Raw genomic sequence first — 26,937 nt, forward strand, 5'->3', positions numbered from 1 at the left:
GCTGCCCTGTGTCCACGATAGCATCCCCACAGCCTAGATCCATCATCCCAACATTATGATGGCTCCTTTGTCTCCTTGGCAGAGCCCAGAACCCACAGCTGAGGCCTCAGGGCTGTTCTAATGTGCTTAGAATGGGGATAAAGGTAATGCCAACCAAAATGGGGAAACCGGTATTCCTGCTCAGTCACTGTCGAGTCAGCATAAATCGCTCCAGAGCACAGCTTGTCACTGACCTCAAAGACTCAGTTACAAAGATGATCACCATAGCATTGTTTACAGTAGTACCACCAAAAGGAACCACCTAAATGTCTCTAAATGTCCAACATCACGGTTTGAAAAAATAAGGAATGGTACATCCTTCCATGGAATGTACTTTAAAGCCACCCAAAATCATACTGCACATGGATACTGCACAATCACACTGCACAATGTCAAGGAAACTTGCTCAGGAGTCCATGGACTCCCAAGGAGATGCCTATCAAAGGGAGTTGGCACCCCCTGAGATGCTGATGAAAGTGCAGATTTCCGGGCCCCCCTCCAGATGGAATCTGCACTTCCAGCTTGGAGGGCGGGAATCCTAACAAGTTCCCCAGATGAGTCTCAGGCACACTAAAGCCAGAGCGTCGATGCCTGGGACTCAAAATAGGGAAGAAGCATGCTGGTATATCAAGAGGAAAAAAGCAAGTTACATACAAATGCAGTATATGTGTAAAAACCACCTCCTTCATGTGGGTGTGAGTGTATGTGTACTTTTGAAAAAAAAAAAATTATCGCCGGGTGTGGCGGCTCACATCTGTAATCCCAGCACTTTGGGAGGCCAAGGTGGGTGGATCACCTGAGCTCAGGAGTTCAAGGCCAGCCTGGCCAACATGGTGAAATCCTGTCTGTACTAAAAATACAAAAATTAGCTGGGCATGATGGCAGGCATCTGTAATCCCAGTTACTCCAGAGGCTGACACAGGAGAATCACTTGAACCCAGGAGGCGGAGGTTGCAGTGGGCCAAGATTGTGCCATTGCACTCCAGCCTGGGTGACAAGAGTGAAAGTCCATCTCAAAAAATAAAAAATTAAAAAAAAAATATATATATATATATATATTTATTTTTAGCGACAGGGTCTTGCTGTGTCACCCAAGCTAGAATGCAGTGGCACGATCTTGGCTCACTACCCAGTCTCAAACTCTTGAGCTCAAGTGATCCTCTACACTCAGCCTCATGAGTAGCTGGGACTAGAGTCATACCCCACCGCACCTGGGTTTTTTTTGTTTTATTTTTGTTTTTTGTACAGACAGGGTCTCACTATGTTTGTGTTCCCTGACTGGTCTTAAACTCTTGGCCTCAAGCGATCCTTCCGCGTCAGCCTCCCAAAGTGTTGGGATTACAGGCGTGAGCCACCACGCCCAGCCTGTGTGTGTGTACTAATAGCTACCTAGATAACAAAACTTAACAGCAGTTACCTCTAGATTACCTCAGCACCATTGACAATCAGCCTGATGCCTGTTCGCAGTGGGGCTGTCCTGTGAGTTGTAGGGTGTTAGCAGTATCCCTGGGCGCAGTAATGTAACAATCAAAAATGTGTTTGGTAGCACAAAAGCGCAACTATAGTTAAGAATAATTTATTGTGTATTTCAGAGTAACTAACAGTGAAATTAGAATGTTCCTAACACAAAAAAAGATACATACTTGAGGGTATGAATATCTCAACCACTCTGATTTGATTATTACTTATTATATGTTTATATCAAAATATCACATGTACCCTATAAGTATGTACAAATATTATGTAGAATTTAGATTTATGTAAATTTTAATAAAAAATAAATATTAAAAAATATCTTAAGATATTGCTAAATGTCCCCTCAAGGAACAAGGTCCCCAGGTGGAGAACTGATTCTCTAGATGGGACATGTATAGATGATGTTTTCCTTTGTTTTTTAGTACATATGCCTATTTTTTAGTTTTTTCTAAAATAAGTGTACTTTAGTCATATAAAAAAAAACTTTGTATCTATTATTGTACCATTGCCTGCACTGTCTGAAAAAAAAATACACTCAGATGAAAAGATATTCACACTAATACTTACAGTAAGAAAATTAATTTTATTATTATTTTAAAATAACTATGGAAAAACTATACAAAGGCCTCCCAGATATCAATATTCCTTAGGCAACTTTGAAATATTTATAATCTTACTCTTTGGACTAGGCATCCTAATTGTAATTCCATATCTTAAAGAAGCAATTCTAAATATAGGAAATGCTTCACAAATAGGATTGATTTTTGCAGAGTTACTTATAAAAGCAAAAAGTTATAAACACTGTAAAACCAATCATAGGAAACTACGTTAATTAAGGTACATTCACTTAATAGACTACCGTACAGCATTAAAATGATATTTATAAAGAACTTATAACAATGTGGGGGCAAGGTTTATGCCATATTGTTAAGTGGGAAAATAACTGAATACAAAATCAAATATGTTACATCACATTCAAAGGCATAATAATGACAACGAAAAGAATCTCATCAACGTGGTCGGAAGAAATACACCAAGATATTAAAAGTAATTGTTAATTGAACAATGGCATCATAGGTGACTTTTTCACTCTACTTTCCTGAAATATCCAAATTTTTTACAATAAACATGTACGTATTTACAGTGAAAGAGAGAACAGTGAAATTTCTTTTTAAAAATACTTGAAAATGATCACAAAAATGTGCCAACATTTCAGGTAAGAAATATCTTTTTATATTGGATAGATTCCAGCCACCTCATGGATTTTGATCTAACTTGTTTACATTCATCAGGGGTGATGAGCAGTTCCAGCCCACAGGAAGCACAATCTTTGCAGACAAAAGGTGGCCTTTCTCATATTTGTCAGGCAATATTTGTCCAACCTGGCTACTCCCAGGTGGCTCCAATGAACTCTTGTTAGCTCACTCCTCTGTCTCTTGTGGACCCAGACTATATGTTACAATAGACCTCAAAGAGGGAGGCAGCTGCGTGCATTCGGTAGAAAATAGAAAAAGGCATGGCCAGGTTGACCACAATTATCCAGGGTTCAAAGCCAAAGACAATCTCCTCCAATCCGTTGTCATACTCGGGTCTACAGCCAAAGGCAGGAGGTATCCAAAGCTGCAAGAGAAGAGAAAATGGCCTGTGGTGGGGAGTGGCTTCCAAGCCACCACAGAGGCCTCACTCAAGTCCCAGGCCTCGTGGGAGCTGACCTGGGTACATGGAGACTGAGTCGCCCCTGACAGAACAATAAGGAAATCTCGTGGCATTTCCCATCTCCACAGAAACCACCAAATCCATGTCTGCCATGATTCTGCTCACTTCCTCACCCACCCTTCCCTGCAATCCATCCCGAATGAGTGCTTTTTGAACCCATCTAACTCTCTCCATCCCTACAGCCCTCACCCAGCCTCGGTTTCCTCATTTGTAAGATGGGAATTCTAACACGTGTCTGAAAGGGCTTAGATGAGAACTAAATTTGCAAAACTGAAAGCAGTGACTTTTGTTTGTGTTCCACTTTTGTTTGTGGAACCTACACACTGTTTCCTGCTTCTCAGTCTCTTCTCTGTCCCAGTTCTCTCTCCTTCTGCCACCCCTTGAGTGTCAGGCTCCTCACTCCCGCTTCAGGCTGCACACTTCTTCAGCTTCCTCCACCCCCTGGCTGTGGCAGGCAGCCTCTAGGATGACCCTCAATGCTCCCCAGCTCCTGCAGCCACCCTCTTGTGGAGTCCCCACCCCTTGAGCGTGGGATGCACCTAACAACTCACTTCCAACTCACAAAATATGGCAAAAGGCCCAGGAAGTCACTTCTGAAATTAAGTTGCAAAAGGACCTGCTATCCCTCTTGCTGGTGTTCTCCTGTAAGACAGTTGGCAGAGCTGCCACGCTGCGGAGCACCCTATGCGGCAAGGAGCCCAGGGAGCACTCCCGTCAACAGCCAGCAAGGAACTCAGACCCTCAGTCCAACAAGCCACAGCTGAATCCTGCCAACAGTCACATGAGTAGATTTGGAAACAAATCCTCCGCCACCTCTCACAAAGTCAAGCCTTGAAATGAATGCAGTCCCAGCCAAAAGTTTCAGCCTGGGAATGGCCCTGTGCAGAGACACTCAGCTAAAACTAGTTGGATTCGTAAGTCAGAGAAACTATGAAATCATAAATGTACATTGTTTTAAGTTGCTGAGTATTGGGGTGCTCTCTTCCATAGCAATAGGTAACTGAGACACATAGCCTTCATTAGTATCACCATATAGAAAGCTCCCTGGTGTGTACAGCCGACCTCTGTATCCAGGGACCTGTGTCTGTGGATTCAACCAACCACAGATCAAAAATATTCAAAAAGTAGGCTGGGCACAGTGGCTCACACCTATAATCCCAGAACTTTGGGAGGCCGAGGCAGGTGGATCACCTGAGGTCAGGAGTTCAAGACGAGCCTGGCCAACATGGTGAAACCCCATCTCTACTAAAAATACAAAAAATTAGCTGGGCGTGGTGGCCCGTGCCTGTAATCCTAGCTACTCGGGAGGCTGAAGCAGGAGAATCCCTTGAACCCAGGAGGCGAAGCTTGCAGTGAGCCAGGATCGTGATGCTGCACTCCAGCCTGGACAACAGTGAGGCTCTGTCTCAAAAAATAAAGATAAATAAATTCAAAAATAATATGGTTGGTTGTGTCTGCACTGAATATGTACAAACTTTCTTCTTGTCCTTATTCTCTAAACAATACAGTATAACAACTATTTACATAGCATTTAAATTGTATTACGTATCCTAAGTAATCTAGAGATGTCTTAAAGTATACGGGAGGATGGGTAGGTTACATGCAAATACTACCCCATTTTACATAGGACTTGAGCATCTGTGCATTTGGTATCCACCACGGGGGCCCTGGAACCAAGACCCCTCTCTTCTACTTTGCTTACTGGCTGCTGTGACTCTTAGGGTCTCTCCTACCTGTTCGTCGGGTCCCTCCCAGTCTCCTTTGCTGTTTCATCCTTTGCTCTGCCTCTAAATATTGGCCAGTGTCCAGAGCTCATTCCTGGGTCCCTTTCTATTCTCTATACACATGAGTCCTGGGGCTCTCTCCCAGTCCCTGGTTGTAAATACCAGTTATAGGCCTATGACTTCCCAGTCTAAATCTCCAGCCTGGACCACTCCCAAGAACCCCAAGCTCATAGTTTCCAGTGGCAACTTGAGTGTCTAAAACACATCTCAGACTCAACCTACCTTCCCCATTTCTCCATCTGATCAGCTACAGCGTCCTCCCAGGTGGTCCATCGAGGTTCCAGGTGTCATCCTTATTTCCCTCCTACTCTCATAACCACACCCCCTCCCATCCAGTCCATCAGTGCATCTCCACTGTGCACCTCCAAAGCAGTATCTTCAGCCCGCCTATGGCTCTCTCTCTCCACCTGTCCAGTCGGACTCTCTCACCTAGACCATGGCGGTGGCCCCCTGCCTGGTCACCCAGCTCGCACTAGGGCTCCACTTGGCCACCAGATTTACATTTTATGGAAATCAGATCCTGTCCCTACCTTGATTAAACCCCCAAAGTCTTCCCAAAATGTTTAAAATAAAAGCTACACTCCTGCATGGGGTGATAAAGCTCTCTGTTAGCTGATTTCTAACCACTGCACATGCTTCTCCTCACTCACCCCACCCACTTGGCATGCAGCCCTTCTTCCTGTTTCTCAAACCAGACCCACTCACTCCCACTGGGGGTTTTATACCAGTCCTTGTTCCCTCTGCCCTGAACATGTGTGGCCAGCCCCTCCCTGTTTCATGTCACCCTTCAGCGAGGCCTTCCCGCTAAGCTGGTCCATCTGATCTGCAATGGCCACCCAAGAGCTATTTCCCACACCCTCCTTTTCCACTTCTCTGCTTAATACGGGTACACTATAAGGTGTCTGTCTTGCTCAGTTGATGGTTTTGCCTGCTGTTGCCTGGTTTGTAAGCCCCATAAGAGGAAGACCAGAGATCTTGGTCATTGCTGTACCCTCACCATTCATAGCAGTCCCTGGACCTCTGTAGGTACTCAAGGGACACCTTTTAAAGGAAGGGAGAGAGGAAGGGAGAGGGAGACGGGGGGAGAAAGGAGAAGAAAGGAAGGCAGGAAAATGGGACCTCTTTTCTGAAATCCACATCTTTATATCTGCTGTTCAGCTGTCTGTAAATTCTTGTTACTTATCCTATTGAGAGGCGGCCTATGATCTCTTTCCTTGAATCCATATGGACTCTGTCACTACAGGACTAATAAAATAAGGCGGAAGTAACACCATGCAGTTTCCAAGCCCAGGGCTTAGGAGACAAGCAGCTTCCAGTTCAATCTCTTGGAGGGTCGGCTCTGAGACCTTAAGCCACCAGGTACGGAGTCCGACAACCCTGAGACATCATGCTGGAGACCCAACTGTGGATACCCCAGTCAAGAGTCCCGCTGAGCCCAACCTCCCAGCCACTCCCACCCAAGACACCAGACCACGGAGCTTCCTGCCAAGGCTTCACCAACTTCACTTGATACTGTGAGGAACAGAACTGCCCATCCAAGCCCTGCCACGAGTCACAATAAATGCCATGAGACAAAAACAGTCATGCATGTTGCTTTTGTCACACATTTGGGGTAGCTCATTGCATGGCAATAGAAAACCAAACTATCTGCCTGTTGGGTTCGTCCATTTGGATGCCGCAGAGGCACCTGAAACAGAACACATCCATTACTTAACTCTGGTCCTTCCTTCCACACTGACCTCCACCCACCACTCTCAAGGTTGCCCCTCCTCCAGTGTCCTCCGTCTCCAACATAGGATCACCATCTCCCCAGGAACTCAAGTGTGAAGGCAGGGATCACGCTTGGCATCTGTCACCCTTCATGAGTTGCAGCCTGGAGACCCTGGAGGGTGTTATGATGAGTAGTCACAAAAGGACTAATACTCCACAAATCCACTTATATGAGGCATTTAGGAGTCAAATTCCTAGAGACTGAAAGAACAGTGGTTGTCAAGGGCTGGGGAGAATGAGGAGTTCATATATAATGGGGCAGAGTTTCAGTTTTACCAGATGAGAATAAACTGGAAAAGGGCATTGGTGATGTTTGCGCAACAATGTGAACGTACTTTACTCAACTATACACTTGAAAGTGGGTGCAATGGGAAAGTTTATGTGGTATGTTTTTTACCACAATTAAAAATATAATAAAATAAGCATGAGTCAGATCCCATCACTCTCAGTGTAGACCCTTCCATGATTTTCTGTTGCATTTAGGATCAAGTCTTGGCTCACAGGCCCTGTGTGGTCTCCCCTCTGCTCTGTGCTCCATGCTCCCAGGTCATGTCCAGTGAGCCCTGCCTTGCCTTGCATCCGTCCCTTCCCCACACCTGTAGCTCTGCCCTGATAGTCTCTCACCCCAGCCCTATCCACACCCTTCCTTAGAAGAGGCCTTCCCTGACCCGTCTCCCACAGCACCCTGCCTTTCCCCGTCACCACACCCACCCTCTATTGTCTGCAGGGCCACGGCTCCTGGAAATTCAACTAACATTTCCATCTCCGTCTCTGGAGTGGAGCCCACTCCACCTGGACGTGCACATCAGCACCTGCAGCTGGGGCCTCTGGACTGGCTCCCGATGCTGGAGAAGACAGCTCTTGCTCTCTGCCAGATGCCTTTGGCACCACCTGAGGCCAACCACAAGGTTTCAAAATGCCACCCAATGAGCCCTCATGGGCATCCTAAGACACCACCCTGTGATGATTTCCATCCTCTGGTTCAATCTCCCAGAACCCAACCAGTGCCTGGGGGGCGTCATGGGCCAAGCACAGGGAGGAAGAAACGAAGCCCACTCTTCTCCTTGAACTGGGCCCTGGGTCTGGCCTTCGGGTCCTGACAGACCATCAGTTGCCTCTTGATTCTGGTATTTCAGACAGTGCTATCTTTCTTCAAGTGGGTCCAAAAATGCAAGCCAAGTATTTCACCCAGTGGTCAACCAAAAAGGCAACCAGGGAAAAATAACTTTTCAGAACTCAGTTTTAAAAAGATATATCAGGCCAGGAATGATGGCTCACACCTGTAATCCCATCACTTTGGGAGGCCTAGGCAGGCAGATCACCTGAGGTCAGGAGTTCAAGACCACCTTGACCAACCTAGTGAAACCCTGTCTCTACTAAAAATACAAAACTTAGCTGGGCATGGTCAGTGCATCCCTGTGGTTCCACCTCCTTGGGAGGCTGAGACAGGAGAATCACTTGAACCCAGGAGGCGGAGGCTGCAGTGAGCCAAGATCATGCCATTGCACTATGGCCTGGGCAACAGAGCAAGACTCCATCTCAAAATAAACATATATTAATATTAATCACAGGATATGTACAAAAAGCTTATGCTTGAGGAGGATTCTAGAACTAGCTCTGACTTTACAAGAATTTGCATTTTGGAATATGCACCTCAAAAAGCTGCAGCCGACTATTATCTATCTCTCTTGTTAACTCTTTAAATTCTTGGTTCACTGCTGTGCCCCTGACATAGTCCCTGGCATACAGCAGGTGCCTGGCAAATGTCTGTTAGATGGACAAGAGGGTCTGCCTGCAGCCAAACTCTTCTTGACCTTCCCCCTTCAGAGCCCCTCCTCACTGCCTAGTGAGCTGAAGGAACCCGGGTGATCCAAGGCTAGGGTGGATCAGGTTTGCTTGGCAGACACACATCCATTCTGACTTCAGAAGGGACCTTCCCAACTTTGCATTCTTAGGGCTATATCAAAAGTTGCAGGCCTTGTATGCACCATCTGAAATTCAGGGGAGAAAGCTCAAAAGCCTCTGAGCTTCTGGGGCAACAGAGAGCAGGCTTGATAATGGAGGCTGGTAGCAGAGAGCTGACTTCACCCGGAGTGATGGGCAGGCACCTCTGTGGACTGGGGCATTCCCCTCCAGCCACCAGTCACCATCACTGCAGAGACTCAAGCGGTGGCAAAGGCTGCTTCCCCCTCCTTCTCACCAAACCCCACCATCCTTCCTTTATGTGTCTTTTTAAAAACCCCAACAGCACACAGTGCTTCTTATTTCTTTTTCTTCTCTCCATCCCTCTGTCACTGCGCTGGTTCAAGCTCCTCCCCTTCCTGCCTGGGCTATTGCACGGCTTTCTCTCCCAGTCTTTCTGCTTCTGGCCCTGTCTGTCTCCATCCTTGCTACACACAGCTGCTGGGAGGATCATTCCGAAACACAAATCTGAGAGAATTCTCCCCTACCCTCAGCATAAAGACCAGACTCTAGCCAGGCCTAGGAAGCCCTGCTCAAGCCAGAGTCCACCTAGCTGGGCCCTCTCTCCTATTTCCCATTCTGCTGCTCCAAACTACTTGGTGCTCCCAGAACATGCCATGGTGTCTTTGCTTCTGTGTCTTCACATATTGTGTGCCTCTGCCTGAAATGCTTTTCCCTGCCTTGATCACCTGGTGAACTTCCAGTCATTCCTTGCTGATGCAGACAAGATTGGGTGAGTGACTGTACACCTTCCTCTCCCTTGCTACCTTCCATCAAAGAAGCTGGAAAGCAAACCATTCACTTCTCCAGCCTTCCTTGCAGCAAAGGGTGCCCACGTGAGAGACACAGCCCTTCCCCGCTGCTTTCTGCCTTGAACCTAGATGTGATGCCTGGTGCAGCTACAGCCATCTCATGACCATGTGGCAACAGGCGCCACACCACCCAAGTGACAAAATGAACAGTGCCTGGATGCCTGATGACATGATTCAGCTGCCAGGCCAACCCCAAGCAGCCAACCTCTGGAATTCTCATGAGACAATTAAACATTGTTAAGACTGAAGACACTGTGAATAAAATTGCCTATCACTTGCAACCAAAAGCACTCCTGATTGACACTGGGCCTCACCTCAAGCACCCACTACTCACTGAAGTCTTTCTGGATCCCTGCTCCTAGTACACCTTGCACAAGCCCCTCTCAGCACTTGTCCTGCTCACTGTATTAGATTTTCTCATTGTCTCCCTCCCCCATTATACTGAGACCTTTTAGAGAAAAGAGACTGAATCTTTCCACTTTATCTTTATTACCTAGCCCAGCCCCTAGCATGCAGCAAGTCTTCAGTAGGTAGATTTGTAGAATATATGTCTACTTTCCAGCCTTATATTTTAATTTTGTACTTACAGTATTTTTATTACAAGCTGCCTCCATTCCTTATTTTAAAAAGGCAAGAGAACCCTAGATGTCCATTAGTAATGGACTGGATAAAGAAAATGTATGATGGCAGGGTACAGTGGTTCACATCTGTAATCCCAGTACTTTGGGAGGCTGAGGCAGGAGGATTGTTTGAGCCCAGGAGTTCAAGAGAAGCCTGGGCAGCACAGTGAGAACCTATCTCTACCAAAAAAAAAAAAAAAGTTTTGGCCAGGCGTGGTGACTCACACTTGTAATCCCAGCACTTTGGGAGGCCGAGGTAAGCGGATCACTTGAGGTCAAGAGTTCGAAACAAGCCTGGCCAACATGGTGAAACCCCATCTCTACTAAAAATATTTTCAAAAACTAGCCAGGTGTGGTGGCTGGTGCCTGTAATCCCAGCTACTCTGGAGGCTGAGACAGGAGAATCACTTCAACTTGGGAGGCAGAGGTTGCAATGATCCAAGATCACGCCATTGCACCATAGCCTGGGCAACAAGAGTGAAACTCTGTCTCAAAAAAAAAAAAAAAAAGTTTTTTAAAAATTTGCCAGGTGTGGTGGCACATGCCTGTGGTCCCAGCTACTCAGGAGGCTGAGATGGGAGGATTGCTTGAGCACAGGAGGTTGAGGCTGCAGTGAGCCGTGATCATGCCACTGCACTCCAGCCTGGGTAATAGGGCGCGACCCTGTCTCAATAAATAAATAAATAGAAAATGTGGTAGCTATACACCATGGAATATTATGCAGCCTTAAAAAAGAATGAAATCACATTATTTGCAGCAATGTGGATTGAACTGGAGTCCTTATCCTAAGTGAATTAACCCAGGAACAGAAAACCAAATACCACATGTCCTGTCTTACAAGTGGGAGCTAAACATTGGGTACTCATGAACACAAAGATATGAACAATAGACACTACTAGGCACTAGTAGAGGGGAGAGGTCAGAAGTGGGGTGCAGGCTGAAAAACTACCTATCGGGTACTATGCTCATTACCTGGGTGACGGGATCATTTGCTCACCAAACCTCAGCGACACACGATTTACCCATGTAACAAACATGATGTGTACCCCTTGAACCTAAAATGGAAGTTTGAAGTAAAATTAAAAGAATAAGAATAAGTTGGTGCAGATTACCGAAATATTGCAGAGGAACAAGAAGGCTGCAATATTCCTCAGGACTTTTCTCTTGGCGTTGCCCTGTAAGAAACGGGGAAGGCGGACTGGGCTTGGGCTCCCTCCCCAGCTGCTCTCCTCCTGCTTCTCCTCCTCCTTGCCACAGCCTTCTCTCATGCACACATTTCCTTTGGCTGCTGGTGGCATGTCCCTGCCCCGGGGAGCCACATCTCCAGCCACACCTCCACTCTTGAGGCAGGAAGAAGCAACAGGCTTGCCATTGCAGACTGTGACCACCCGAAGGGTTCGGATGTCCTCAGAGAGCTTTTCAGGCTCTCGGTGAATGGATTCGATGATGAAGAGGTTCTGGATGTACTTCTCCACCATCACCAGGATGGAGTAGGGCAGGTTGTACCAGGTGTAGCGGGGGTGGTCCTCGGCACAGAGGATGGCCAAGATTGAGCCCCAGGAGATAAGCCAGGAGCCCGAGGCGGTGCCCACCAAGAGGTCTGAGTCCAGTTTGCGCGCCGGATTTTTGGACTCGTCCAGTGATTTCTCCTCTATCCTGTAAATCCGGATTCCAGCCAGCCCCGCAGCCCCCATAAGCATCAGCAGGGTGATGGCATACAGGTAGAACATGATGAGCGCCGACTCGCTCTTGGTCTTGGAGCGCCCGATATGAATCAGGTACACCACCACCACGGCAATGGTGGCGGCCAGCGCAGTCAGTCCCAGAACTGCGCCCACCGTGACCCCATCAGACTTGAACTGCATCTTCTGGTGCTGATGGCTGTCAACTTTGCGCCCGATGTTCTTCCATAGGACGTAGAGCATTGTGGAGGCCAGGATCTGATACTCTATGTTGAAGGGGTAGAGGTAGTAGATCCCGTGGGAGATGGCAGTGCAGAGAGTTGGGGGTGTGCAGTTACACTGCGGTGTGTGGTCATCTAAAACTAGGGGAGACAGGTAGATCACACAGGAGGGCGATTAGCATGTGCAAGGGAAAGCAGAAAAGCACAGAAAACTGTTTTCACCGTGGATTCAGGCTTGGATCTTCCCACTGGATTAGAAGCTGTATCATGTAATGGCTTATTATCACGTTTAATGTCATGGCTAAGTTGATAGCCTTGAGTATCCCCAAAGTGTATGCATTACCTAAATTGCATTTATTTTGTGGGTTGCCAAAGAGGATAGAGAAGATGACTCTATTGTTGTAAAAAATAGATATGTAGATGATAGATGGATAGACAGACACAAAGATGGGAAAAATCTAGAAGGACACAAACTAACATCTTAACAATAGTTATCTCTGGGTGGAAAAATGACAGATGATTTTTAATGTCTTCTAGATTTTGCTTCCCTGTATTTTCTAAATTTTCTCTGTGAAGATGATTTACACATGTGATTTTTTTAAATTAATTTTTAAAAATACTTTCTGGAGAAATTGCCCCTTTTAACTAGCAAAAGATATGCCTCTTAAGACTCCAGTGCTAGCAAGCATGCAGGAGACAGGCGCTCTCCAGCATCAGTGCGGGGAAAGCAAATGGGCCACCTTCTGGAAGAGAAGCTGACTGTGGTATGGAGGGCCCTGTTGTCACAGGAGGGCAGATGCTGCAAGTAAATGACGAAACAGGTCACCAAAGTCCTAAAGGCAATGCAGTCTCTGACCCGTAATTCCATTCTTCCCATTCTACCCTTCTACTCAAAGGGACGAATAAAAAAATATAATCGAAGAGTCAGGTAAGGCCGGGCACGGTCACTCAGCCCTGTAGTCTCAGCACTTTGGGAGGCCAAAGCAGGAGGATCACTTGAGGTCAGGAGTTCAAGACCAGCCTGGTCAACATGGCAAAACCTCATCTCTACTAAAAATACAAAAATTAGCCAGGCGTGGTGGCAAGCCTCTAATACCAGCTACTCGGGAGGCTGAGGCAGGAGAATCACTTGAACTTGGGAGGCAGAGGTGGCAGTGAGCTGAGATTGCGCCACTGCACTCCAGCCTAGGTGACAGAGCGAAACTCAGTCTCAAAAAATAATTTTTAAAAAAAAAAGATTAGGTAAAATTATGTATGTGTGTGTGTGTGTGTGTGTGTGTGTGTGTGTGTGTGTGAGAGAGAGAGAGAGAGAGAGAGAGAAACAGCTCAATGTCCAACAATTTAGAAATTGTTAAGTAAATTTTAGTATATCCCAGTAATGAGATAGTAGGCAACCATTGTACATTATAATTAAGATGTGCTTTATGGTTTTTTGGTATTTGGGAGGGGACGTTGTTTGTTTGTTTTGAGACAGAGTCTCCTGTTGCTCAGGCTAGAATGCTGTGGCACAATCTTGGCTCACTGCAACCTCAGCCTTCTGTGCTCAAGCATCCTCCCACCTCAGCCTGCTGAGTAGCTGGGACCACAGGCCAATGCCACCACGCCTGGCTAATTTTTATATTTTTTGTAGAGACAGGGTTCTGCCATGTTGGCCAGGTTGGTCTTGAACTCCTGAGCTCATGCCATCCACCCACCTCAGCCTCCCAAAGTGCTGGAATTAAAGGCATGAGCCACCACACCCAGCCAAGATGTGTTTGAATATTAAGAAAGTAATCCCGTTTCAAGGAAAATGGGAAAAAGTGGGAACAAACTGTATATCTATTTTTTTTAATGCAAGTCACAACCCAGTACCAGGCTGTAAAATCAGGTAGCAACCAACTTTTTTGTGGCAGAAATAATTTTCAGTGGACTAGAATAGCATAGAATGGAGTGGAATCAACTACCATAAAATTTGGCAGCGTCTCTGACATAGTAAAAGTAAGTATTATTTCATCACCCATACACACATAGGTATGTGCGTGTTTGGGTTACAGTGTAAAATCTGTCTCTTACTGTAGGTTGCAATAAAAAAAATCAAACATATAGTATAAAATCAACTATAAATATGTGACACACTACAAAAAAATAACCAAACATTCACAGCATTTACTGCGTTTCTGGGTAAGTGTTGTGGATTTTTTTTTTCCTTCACACTTTGTCATTGTTTTAGTTTGTGATATGTATATATTACTTGTAAAATCTGAGAAAAGTTATATCGTAGCATTAATTTTACATTCACAGAACACTATGTAATTTTCTTTTTCTTTTTCTTTTCTTTTTTTTTTTTTTTTTTTTTTTTTTTTGATATAGAGTCTCCCTCTGTTGCCCAGGCTGGAGTGCAGTGGCACAAACACAGCTCACTGCAGCCTTGACTTCCTGGGCTCAAGTGATCCTCCTGCATCAGCCTCCCATGTAGCTATAGCTGGGACCACAAGCCCATGCCACCATGCCTGGCTTTTTTTTTTTTTTTTTTTTCAGAGATGGGGTCTGCCTTTGTTGCCCAGGCTGGTCTCAGATTCCTAGGCTGAAGGGGTGATCCTGCCTTGGGATTACAAAGTGCTTAGATTACAGGTGTGAGCCACTCTCCCTGGTAATAATCTTCAATCCATACAGGGCTTCCCTAGCACTTACAATTCAATACGGCGTTATGCAGAAGACAAGGGAAGAAATCAGGAGGAAAAGTTCAGAGTAACAGAATGTTAGAGCTGACAGAGTTCTTTTTTAGAAAATTAATCCAATCTCATCTTTCACAGAGGGCCTTGAAGCCAGATTGCTAAGATTCAAATCATGACTCGATCACGTGTTCACTGTGTTACCCTGGGCTAACTTCTCCGTGGCTTGATGGCTTCATCCATATAATGAGGTTAATATTGTCTACCTGAGGCCAGGCGTGGTGACATACGCCTGTGATCCCAACATTTTGGGAGGCCAAGGCGGGTGGATCACAAGGTCAGGAATTCGAGACCAGCCTGGCCAATATAGCGAAACCCTGTCTCTACTAAAAATACAAAAATTAGCCGGGTGTGGTGGCACGCACCTGTAGTCCCAGCTACTCAGGAAACTGAGGCAGGAGAATCGCTTGAACCTGGGAGGCAGAGGTTGCAGTGAGTCAAGGTCATGCCACTGCCCTCTAGCTTAGGTGACAGAGTGAGACTCTGTCTCAAACAAAACAAAACAAAAAAACACATATATATAGCCTACCAGAGAGTGTGGGGGCACAAATTAAATGACATGTGTAAATTTCCAAGAACAGTGGCAGGCACTCAGCAAATGCTTAATAAAAGTTTACTTTTGTTATTGTTGCCATTGCTGCTACTGATATTGATACCAAGGAGGACATGAGGCCCAAACCCCAAGAGTGGCTGCTGGTTGGGGGTGGTGATTTCATTGTCTCCACCCCACTGATGACGAAACAGGTTCAAAGTGGTTCTCTAGGACAGGCTGGGTGTACACAGCTGGCACAGACTCACTGCACATTAAAGCCGGAAGGGATCTTTGCAAGTGCATGATTTGGATACCCTCACTTTACAAAGGAGAAAAGGGAGGCTCAGAGAGATTAAATGTCCTTCCAAAGGTCACACAGCTCGCACATGATGGGAACAAACCTGAGACACCCAGTTCCCTGCCCCACATTCCCCTCAGCCTGAATGTTCTAATATAGGAGTGACATATTGTAAATGCTAAAGGATTTTAGAAGAAATATAAAGATTGGGGGGGAGGGATAGCATTAGGAGATATACCTAATGTAAATGATGAGTTAATGGGTGCAGCACACCAACATGGTACATGTATACATATGTAACAAACCTGCACATTGTGCACATGTACCCTAGAACTTAAAAGTATAATAATAAATATATATATGTGTGTGTATGTGTGTGTGTGTGTATATATATATATATGGATTAACCCAACAGGCTCTCAGATGGGAACAAGGTGGAACAGACGTGAGCTAGAATTATAAGCCAAGTACAGTTAAATTAAAACTTTAAATGAACTACAGCCTATTAACCACAACCTACCATTAGACTTCTATGAATTTTTAAAAGCCATACTTTCACTAGAAGGAACTGGTAATAGAGGTTTAATTAAAAACACAAGCAGAAACAACCATCAATCTTCTCTAGCTGAAAACAAAGACATTTATTTATGCAGCAAACTGGACCGTGAGGAATGGCCATCAGAATGATCACTGTCGGTCTCACAAGTCCCTGAGTCATGGAAGAAACCTTTAATTACACATCACGTATGAGAGATTCAGGTTTTGGAAGATTTTCAACAACAGGGGGCTGTCTGGCTGATGCTGAGTTGGGTGGCCCTGCAGTTCTTTGGGACCTGCACTCCATCTCTGAACACTGTGGACTCTGCAGGTTTCCAAGATATTCCAACATGGCAGAAGGGCCACTCACCTCTCTCACCACTCACCTGTTGTTATGTTCCCAAAGCCCAGAGTGATGAGCCGTTCCTTGTGCTCATTGAGTTGGTGCTTGGACTCATTGAGGACGCCGTTGGCCCACAGAAGCAGGTTGGTGAACACAGAGTGGATTACCCCAAACCTGAAAAACACAAGGACTCAGTTCTCAAGCAGCCCTGGGAGAGCCTCAAGCAGCCCTGGGAGAGCCTCAAGCCCCACGGGCTGAGACAGACGTGTGCACACAAATACATGGCTCCTTCTCAGCCATGCTTCTGGTTTCACCTAGCAGCTCAGACTCTGGATGGGCCCCCTGCCTGGCTGGGTGGGGTAGATCCATGGAACCTTCCAAAACCACAGACTCTTGGCATTCAGCCTTAGTCTTGAACGTGCCAGTACTCAACTCAATGCCTATAGGACATCAAAGAAGCTGGGTCTTGGAAGCAGAGCCAGAGGGATGAAAATTTACTAAGAGCAGAAAACCCACCCCACCACACCCCAAATCTTTTTCCCAGAAGAGGAGAGGAGAGGAGAGAACAATGAGGGAAAGATGAAAGAGTACCACTGGAAATCTGGAGAGCAGGTCCACCCTTACTGCTGATTGGCCAGCCCCAACCATCATCCACCCCTCTACCACGCCACCTACTTCTAAGGACATTGAAACAAGCCAGAGACTCCTTGGCAGCTAGGCATGGCCATTCTGGCCAGTGAGATGTGACCTTTAGTCTACTGGGCACTACTGAAAAGCTTTTGCTTTCCTGACAAAAGAAACAAGAATAAGAAAAGTCTGCTATGGTCCCTTTCTCCTTTTTATCTAGCCTTGAATGTGGACATGAAGGCTGGAGCTGTGGCAGCCATCTTATGACCATGAGACAGCCAGCTTGGGCTAAAGCTGCAGCCCACTGAGGATGGCAGAGTGGAAATCTAGAAAGAGCCTGCTCGGTAATGACTTTGTTGAGCTGCGGGAGATCCAGATAGGCTCAAAGATGAGCCCATGGTCACACATGGAGTAAGCAGCCACATGGGGGTTTGCCAAGATGGTAAGCAGCAGAGCTCTTCTAGTCTGATTCCAGAGTCCTGCCCTTGGCTCTGTGCCATGCTGCCTCCTACGGCAGAAGATAGAAAAGAGAACTAAGTGGAAGGTAGACACTGGACTCTGGGTAGCAGGCGAGAGATCCATGGGGAATGCGGTCCCCATAGGGTCACTGATTTCTTCAAATACTCCAAAGTCTTCCTACATCTGCAGGCTTAAGGTGTATTCACACTGGTAGCTTTCAGGGTACTTAGCAACGTGCCTTGCAGGTAGCAGGTGCAGCAAACACTGGTGATTTGAGAGAGGGATTCTTTAAAACTTTCTGTGGAATTGATCACTCCTAATTGGAAAGCAGAGGCCCACAGGAAGCGTGATTCCAGTTTCACCTGGCAGCTCAGGCTCTGGGTGGGTCCCCTGCCTGGCTGGGAGGGGCAGATCCATGGAACCTTCCAAAACCACAGAGTCTTGGCATTCAGCCTTAGTCTTGAACTTGCCAGTACTCAACTCAATGCCTATAGAACATCAAAGAAGCTGGGTCTTGGAAGCAGAGCTAGAGGGATGAAAATTTACTAAAAGGAGACAAACAAAGAGACCCCTCAACCATGATCTGCCCATGGGAAAAATGGTGCACCTGCGTCCTCAGCCTTGACCCTGCCTCTTCTCTCCGTTTTAACCTCAGCTGATCTCTCTGGGACTCTCACGGGAAACTGCAGGCAAAACCTTGCCTCATTTGAATCCTGGCTTCCTTTGGCATAATGTCCAAGCACAACTGGAGAAGGAAACAGAATCCCAGGGTGTCTGAGTCAGGTGTTTGCCAATCTGCTTGCCCCTTGCGCTTGCCCAGTTGCTGTAGATCATGGCCAGCCTTCCCCAAAGCATCTGGGAGGCATTCTATAGAGCCTTTGACAAACGCAGACAATGCTGTTTGCCTCATACTGACTGGCTTTTCTTTTACTAATAATGCACACAGCTCCCCTTTCCTCTCTCCTTTTTCCTGGTCCAAATGGCACTATCCAGTCCCAGGCCCATGGAACTCAAGGAGGTAGCACTGTTGCCACGCATGGCTGTAAGCTGTTCCGCCACGCAAGCTCCCTGCAAGCTGGCAGCCTCCTGTTGGCTTGATGTGGAAATGGTCCACAAACCAAGGGCAGATGTCATTTTCCCATGCCAGGCTGCCTTTCTCATCACTGGATTTGACAGTCCCAGACTACTGTAAAGGGAAGGCTCTCATGAGCCATTTCTAATCTCAGTGTATGTTTCCTTCATCTGTGTGTGTGCACATGGTGCTTTCTTACACGGTAACAACACCTTGCAGTTAGGAGATTCACTCCATTACCCTGTCGATTCTTTCCTTTCATCCTCACAATCCCCTGGGAGGGTGGTGGGTGGACCTATAACAGATCCTACACTTGCTGAGTGCCTGTTACATAGTGCTTTACATCAATTCCTTCATTCAGTCCTTGAGGCAGGCTACGTTATTTTCTCTGAAAGAAACCAATAGATTCTTCTCCATGATACTGAAGATTGTCAAGTGGCAGAAGGTTAAAAACGCAGGGGACATTGCCTCTCCCTGTGCCTGCCTGATGGCAGGATGGCGATTCACGAAAACAAAAGATCTTGCTACCTCCCCTTCCTTTCCTGCATACAGACAGAGATGTGAGTTTTGTTCTTACTGGGGACAGCTCTGGGCTCTTACCAGCTCAGAAATGAGGTCAGCAGAGATAGGAGAATCTGGGAGCAAACTTAGCTTGGTCTTGTCCTTATAAGATTTATGGCTCTTCGTTAAAATACTATCTAAGCAAGGCCCCCAAACCACTGCCTTAACAGAAATTTGTTAGAACTGAGGTCCCCCTCCCACATTATGCACACACGGCAAGTGTCAATAAACTCCTGTTAGTTTTTCTCTTGTTAATCTGACCTTTGTTTTCAGGACAGCATCTCAATTGAGAATTTATGAGGGTTAAAAAAAGAAATTACATTTTCTTCCCTTCATCTCCATTTCATAGATGAGGAAACTGAGGGTCATAAGGGAAAAGTGTCTAAGATACAGACTCAAATTCAAAATGGTCTGAATTTCAAATTCAAATTCAAAATTCAAATTCTAAGATACAGACTCAAATTCAAAATTCAAACCCACTTCATGCTACTTCTGGACTCGTCCCATGGAGAAGCCAAAGGCAGAAACCCTCTTCTCTCTGCCGTAAGTGAGGGCTCAGCTTTCAGGACTGAGTGGAGAGTTGGTCTGTTTTTATCATCAAAGCGAGATGGCAGTGACGAATTTTGATCATTCTAAATGAATGCCAAATTCAACATATAAAGCAATTACCCACACTTTTTACCTTTCCAGTGTTTTGAAAGACTGGATAATATCCTTTGCATGCCCCCAAAGAAAATATACCTAGATGGAAATAAAGAAAGAAAAGAAAACTTGGTGATACACTCATCATTACGGTTGCAAACTTGAGAAGCTATAAAACTCAAAGAAAAGGTATGAGAAAATGCTGGGACATCAGTGACCCCCTGCTCCATCTTAGGTGGCAGTGCCACTCCCCAGTGGGGACAATGATCCAGGACTACTGTGCAGAAAAATAAAGTGAGGCCTCTTGGTTCAGGAAGAAACGGTGCTGCAATTCATTAAGGATGTCTTCTGTGTCTTCTGTGAGATGCGGTGATTGATTTAGGATGTCTGCTGTGGGACAGGGTACGGAAGTAGTAGCCTGCCTGACATTAATCCTATAACTGGTTTATATCACTTGTTAGTTTTCACCCAAGAAATATTCACTGTACAGTTACTGTGTGCCAGTGGCCAGAAAGGAAATGTTGAGAGCTTTAAATGAATAATGAAATTGATTTGGGCTGGTTTTTTATTTCAGTCTATTACATATGCTAACAGTCCCCCGGTTATGCAGTCCTAGCAGCAATACAGGGAAGGGATTGAAATCAGGGATTCTATATAGTAACACACCTGTGAAAATCCTGACTTCCTCACTGAATAACCCATGGCCTTGGACAAGTCGGGGAACCTTGCTGAATCTGTTTTCCCGTCTTTGAAATGGGGATGATGGGACTTACCCTAGAGGGTGTTGTGAGCAATTAAATGAAATGATCCATGTCAATCACTTAGACTAGCACCTGAAGAAGCGTGTATGTTTTCAATAAATATTCTCCACTGTTCACTCACGAATTCACTGACATTGTCTGAGCTCCTCCTATATACCAGGCATTATTTGGGCTTCTAAAATGTTTTGGGCTTTATTTTAGAGATAAACACATATTGAGCACCTACTGCATGCCAAATACCGCTAGGCATTTTATAAATTTGTCTCATTTAATCTTTATGTTCTAATTAAGAGTCACAAAAATAAAATCAGACAGTACAAAATAAAATAAATATCCACATATCACCTCTTTCACATTCTTTTACCTAAGATTTACCGTCTTACTCAGGAAAACACACTCAGGGCATTAACTGTCTTGAAACATCCAGTAATAAAAACAGACAGCAGTGACTCCTGTTAAAGCATTCAGCCCAATAATAGGGAAACAGTTAATTAGCAATTATCAATGATTTGAAATTAGACAGCCATTTAATTGATGCTTTTTATAAAAACTACCTACCAACACTGAAACCTTTTTTTAGTGAAAAACTTGTAATAGAAAATTCTACACCCAGAAACTTTGAGAAGAATGTACACTTTAAGTACAAGGAATGGAGGAAATACATAAAAACAATAGCAAATGCTGGTTACAGTTGATTTGCTTACAGGTGTGTTTTTATTATCTTTTCCATTTTTTCTCAGTGATGTTACATTATATTTTTAAAATAAATGCTTTTTGCTTTTTTTTTAGAATTACCATATGGTCCAGCAATACCACTTCTGGATACACACACACACACACACACACACACACACATATCTCCAAAAGAAGTGAAAGCAAGTTCTCACAAAGATATTTGTCCACCCATGTTCATAGCAGCATTATTCACAATAGCCAAGAGGTAGAAGCAACTCAAGTGCCCACTGATGGATGAGTGGATGATCAAAATGTAATATAAACCAAAAAGTACCTGAGATAGGTCTCAATCAGTTTAGAAGTTTATTTTGCCAAGATTAAGGACACGCACCTGGGAGACATGTCTATGCCTTTCTTTACAGATGATTTTGAGGTCTTCAATATTTTAAAGAGAAAGGAAAAATACTGTGAAACAAGGAAGAAATGTTTTTATAAAGGTGTGGGTAGATAAGAGGCAAATGGTTGCATTCTTTTGAGTCTTTGATCAGTCATTCTCATGTGAAGGGGGTAGAGGAATAGTCGCTTACACATCCGTCTAGCTCGGTGAAACTGCGTTTCTACTAAGATAAAACAAATGTAGGGCACAAGAAGCCATCAGGTATGCATTTGTCGCAGGTGAGCAGAGGGCTGACTTTGAGCTTTGTCCTTTGTCCTGTGCCTGTGAAGATCAGCTATCCATTTACATTGTGAGGGTGAAATTTAACACAACTGTTTTAGAGTAAAGATCTTGGATCCCACAAGGAATTTCCCAGTGGACAAATTGTGAGGGAGGTTTGTAGCTTTTTAAAATCTTTAAAATCTGTGTAGCTATCTTATTTAGGAATAGAATGGGAGGCAGGTTTGCCTGACGCAGTTCCCAGCTTGACTTTTCTCTTTGGTTTAGTGATTTTGGGGTCCCAAGATTTATTTTCCTTTCACAGTGGTATAGACATACAATGGAATTTCACTCAACCTTAAAAAGGAAGAAAATTCTGATATGTGCTACATCATGGATGACCCTTGAGAATATTATGCTGTGAGAAATAAGCCAGACATGAGAAGACCAATACTGTATGATTCAGTTTGAATGAGGCATCTAGAATAGTCAAACTCATAAAGACAGAAAGTAGAACAGAGTTTGCCAACAGCCGGGGAAGGGGAGGAAATAGAGAGTTGTTTAGTGGGCTCAGAGTTTCAGTTTTGCAAGATGAAAAAGGCCCGCAGATTGGTTGTACAATAAGTGAATGTAGTTAACATTACTGAACCCTACAGTTAAAATGACTAAGATGGTAGATGTTATGTGATTGTCAACCTAAAAAGAAAAGACACTAGAGAAAATTATCTCTAAATATGTTGGATTTCCTTGGAAATAGAAATAGGAATTACAATCCAGAATGCATGGAATGGCAAGCCACCAGTGCATTTGGTGAGGGAAGGGTAAGGAGGAGCTGTTATTAGCAAAGAGAGATTTACATAATTCACTGAGAAACAGAGTTCATTGGTTCTAGAGGCTCAAAGCCAGAGTTGTCATCGGTTCATTGGTGGAGATGCCAGTGCTGGGCAAGAGTTCTTCCAGGAGCATCTTATCTGCTTTACTGCAGTCCTAAAGAATGTCTAGTAATGTCTAGCTTCATCAAAGCAGGAGATGCATGAAAGGTTTTTAGAAAGTCTTTGGAAACACTTTGTATCTCAGACACATAGGCAGGAGTCCTCTCTCCTTGGTGCTTTCCTAGGCCTGTTTTGCCTGGGTCTGACAAAAGTGATTTCATCCTGGTATCTACAGGTTTTACAGTATTTGCCACAATTTTAAAATAAATACTCTGTTTTTTAGAAGAGCGCCTAATTATTACATATATGTGTGTGTGTGTGTGTGTGTGTGTGTGTGTGTGTGTATACTGTTTTCCATTCTCCAGTCATCTAATGTAGCAAAAGCACATGGTAAGTGTCCAACAGGTATAGAATGATTAATTCATTGACTTGCCAGGCCAATAAAATGCCTTAAATTAGGAAGCTAGGATCTCCAACCCACCAACTAAGAGGGATATTTTGAAAATTCATATCTGTCCCGGTCATTCTTCTGCCTAAAGCCTTCAGTGGCTCCCCATTGCCCTCGAGGTGAAACTCAAGCCCCTAGCTGATGGTCAGCCTTGACCAAGAATTTGCTGCACACCTAGCCCTGTGTTAAGTGCTTTTCATACACCTGTGCCTTTAAATCTATACAATGAGCTGATGAAGTAGGTACTGTGATTGTCCCCACCTCGCAGGTAAGACCCATGAGGCCCAGAGAAGTTAAGTAACTTGCCTGAAGTCACAAAGCTGTGATCAGAGCCAGAGTCATGCAATCTGACCAGAGTGCAAGCTTACAAGCCCTACACCAAACCGCGAATCCAGCCTGTGCCCACACATCCTCTCCCTACCCCACTGTGAGGAAAGATTGCACGTCCCAAAGACACTCTCTTCCAGTGGCCTCTGACCCTCTACCCCTGTGCTCCTCCCTCTCTCACAGATGGTTCTGGGACCTTCCCTGGCAGAAAGCGACCCTCACGCCAAGCTGCCTAAATGCCCTTGTTTGTGTTCCCTCATTGCTCTGGGACACTCTGGTCAAAGCACTGAGCCCAGTGTTGTCACTGTTTTGGGGACTGTCTGTCACCTAACTGACACCCTCATGGTGTGTGCCACAGACCATGGCTTTGCACCCTTGTATTCCCCATGCTGAGAACAATGTTCACCCAGTACTTAAAGATGAACTGCGTGAAAAATGAATGAAAGAAAGAATGCAGTTCTTTCTGGTCTCATTAAAGCTTCCCACATTGTCACTGAATCACTGTAAGGCTTTGTCTTCATGGGATTTGGCTCCCCTGGAATGAGCAGCCAGTTATCTTTGATCGGCTCTGGCTTCCATAACAAAGGACCACAGACCATCAGCTTCAATAACAGGAATTTCTCTTCTCTGGGTCCTGGGGCTAGACATCCAAGATCAAGGTGTTGGCAGGGTTGTTTCCTTTTGAGGCCTCTCTCTTCGGCTTGTAGGTGGTCAATTTCCTCCAGTGTCTTTACATGGCTGTCCCTCTGTGTGCATCTGTGTCCTTCTCTCCTCTTTAAAGACACTAAGGCCAGGCGCAGTGGCTCACGCTGTAATCCCAATACTTTGGGAGGTCGAGGCAGGTGTGTCGCCTGAGGTCAGGAGTTCGAGACCAGCCTGGCCAACATGGTGAAACCTCATCTCTACTAAAAATACAAAAACTAGCTGGGCATGGTGGCAGGTGCCTGTAAGCCAAGCTACTTGGGAGACTGAGGCAGGAGAATTGCTTGAACCCAGGAGACGGAAGTTGCAGTGAGCGGAGATTATGCCATTGCACTGCAGCCTGGGCGACAAGCAAGACTCCGTCTCAAAAAAAATGAAAAATAAAGACACCAGGCATATTGAATTTGGGCCACCCTAATGATCTTATTTAACCTCAATTTCCTCTAAACGACCCTATCTCCAAATACAGTCACATGCTCAGGGACTGAGAATGAGGATTTCGGCATATGAATTTCATGGGGATACAACTCAGTCACTCAGTCCATAACAGCTTTCAAGTGCAAGGTAGCCCCTCCAAATGAGCCCCTCAGCAAGCTCCCCAGCGATCCCACTGTGCCACCACTGAGTTAAACTGTTTCCAGGCTCACTGGGCATGTTCTGTCTGTTAGCTTCACTGTTCAAGAATGTGTTTGATCTAGAGAAACACTCTAAGGTCATCCGGTGCTATCTGGTAAGTCAGCTGGGGATACAAACTGAAGGCCACTTTAGGTAAAAGATGAAGTTTTAAAAATGGCATCCCTGGTTTTCTAGCGGTAGAAAACTTTCCAAAGAACATTCCCACAGTGGGAACTCAAAACTATTTCCAGCAATGGCAGGATCACTAGGACAAGTTCATGGTCTTCCAGGGTGACTTGTCAGGAAGAAAATAATCATTGTGTCTCTGCAGTGACTTTGAGCAAGTCATTTGTCTTCTCTGAGCTCCAACTTCTTCCTTAGAAAAGAATGAGGGCAGAGCCTACCATTTGCAACAACATGGGCAAATCTGGAGGACATCATGCTCAGTGAAATAAGGCAGATACAGAAAGAAAAATACTGCATAATCTCACTTATATGTGGTATCTAGAAAAACATTTTTAATCAAATGCATAAAAACAGACAGTAGAAGCTGGGCATGGTGACGTGGGCCTGTAGTCCTAGCTACTAGGGAGACTGAGGCAGGAGGATCACTCGAGCTGAATTTACGGCTGCAGTGACCCATGATGGCACCACTGCACTCCACCCTGGGCAACAGAGCAAGACCCTGTCTCTAAAATTAAATTAAATTAATAAATAAAAATAACATAAAGAGTGGAATGGTGGTTGGAGGGGAAAAATTAGAAGATTTTGGTCAAAGGGTACAAAGTTGCAAATATGTAAGATGAATAATTCTAGAGATGTAATGCACAACTTGAAGACTATGGTTAATAATATTGTATTGTAGGCCGGGCGCGGTGGCTCAAGCCTGTAATCCCAGCACTTTGGGAGGCCGAGACGGGCGGATCACGAGGTCAGGAGATCGAGACCATCCTGGCTAATACGGTGAAACCCCGTCTCTACTAAAAAGATACAAAAAATTAGCTGGGCCAGGTGGCGGGCGCCTGTAGTCCCAGCTACTCGGGAGGCTGAGGCAGGAGAATGGCGTGAACCCGGGAGGCGGAGCTTGCAGTGAGCTGAGATCCGGCCACTGCACTCCAGCCTGGGCGACAGAGCCAGACTCCATCTCAAAAAAAAAAAATAATAATAATAATAATAATAATATTGTATTGTATACTGGAAATTTGCTAAGAGAATGGATTCTAGGTGCTCTTACCATACCTAAAAAAAGAAAGGCAACTATGTGAGATGACAGACATAAATATGCTTGACTGTAGTAATCACTTCACTACGGATAGGAATATAGAAGAATCATGTTGTATACCTTAAACATATGCAATAAAAAAGAAAAACAAATGAGGCTGACAATTCCACAATTCAGATCCTGACTCTGATAACATTACCACGGATTTCTGCCAAGGGCGAACACTACCCTGAAGGCCCATCTAACATTCTTTTCAACCAGGAGATTTTTGTGACCCTGAGCTATGTATTTAAATCATGTTTATCAAATCCTTACTTCTGAGCCACACCAAGTTTACTGGTGCTACGGGAAAACATCCTCATACATTTCTAAAAGATTTTAATCCCCAAATGAGGAAACAAAAGTGTTCCCATGACCCAGAGGAGGCACTGCAAGGGCACAAGGTTTCTAGGTAGGAAGAATATTAAATTTTTAAAAAATAAAAAATAAATAAAACTGATTTTGGCAATGTTGCATAACTCTATGAACAGACTAAACCATTAAATTGCACATGTTAAATGGGCGAATTATATGCCATGTGAATTCTCTCAATAAAGCTGTTACATACCCAGAAAATAAAATTCCCTCAAGCCTTTACTGTAGACTTTGGCTTGGCAGAATTTCCTGACTCTTCAACATTAGAAGTCCTGCCTCATAGGATCCCTGCAGAAACGGCCATGGGGACACAGACTTTTAT

The 26,937-nt window shown here is 44.9% G+C and overlaps 1 protein-coding gene across 2 annotated transcripts in view; it reads right to left on the reverse strand.

Moving 5' to 3' along the window:
• Nucleotides 1-2,760: 2,760 nt before the first annotated feature.
• The window catches only part of OTOP1 (otopetrin 1), a 37,266-nt gene continuing 13,089 nt past the window's right edge, over nt 2,761-26,937 (reverse strand). Inside the window, exons 3-6 of one of the 2 annotated variants that reach the window (XM_003898476.5) lie at nt 19,905-19,963; nt 16,547-16,677; nt 11,292-12,223; nt 2,761-3,135 (exon numbers count right to left, since the gene is read on the reverse strand). In XM_003898476.5, the coding sequence (XP_003898525.1) occupies nt 2,965-3,135; nt 11,292-12,223; nt 16,547-16,677; nt 19,905-19,963 (1,293 nt within the window). In that variant the 3' untranslated portion in view covers nt 2,761-2,964. Of the gene's footprint in view, nt 3,136-5,237; nt 5,350-11,291; nt 12,224-16,546; nt 16,678-19,904; nt 19,964-26,937 lie in introns of those variants that run through there. The other variant, XR_002521914.2, reaches the window with a different exon arrangement.

This window comes from Papio anubis, chromosome 3 (assembly GCF_008728515.1).
Source record: "Papio anubis isolate 15944 chromosome 3, Panubis1.0, whole genome shotgun sequence".
Lineage (NCBI taxonomy): Eukaryota > Metazoa > Chordata > Mammalia > Primates > Cercopithecidae > Papio > Papio anubis.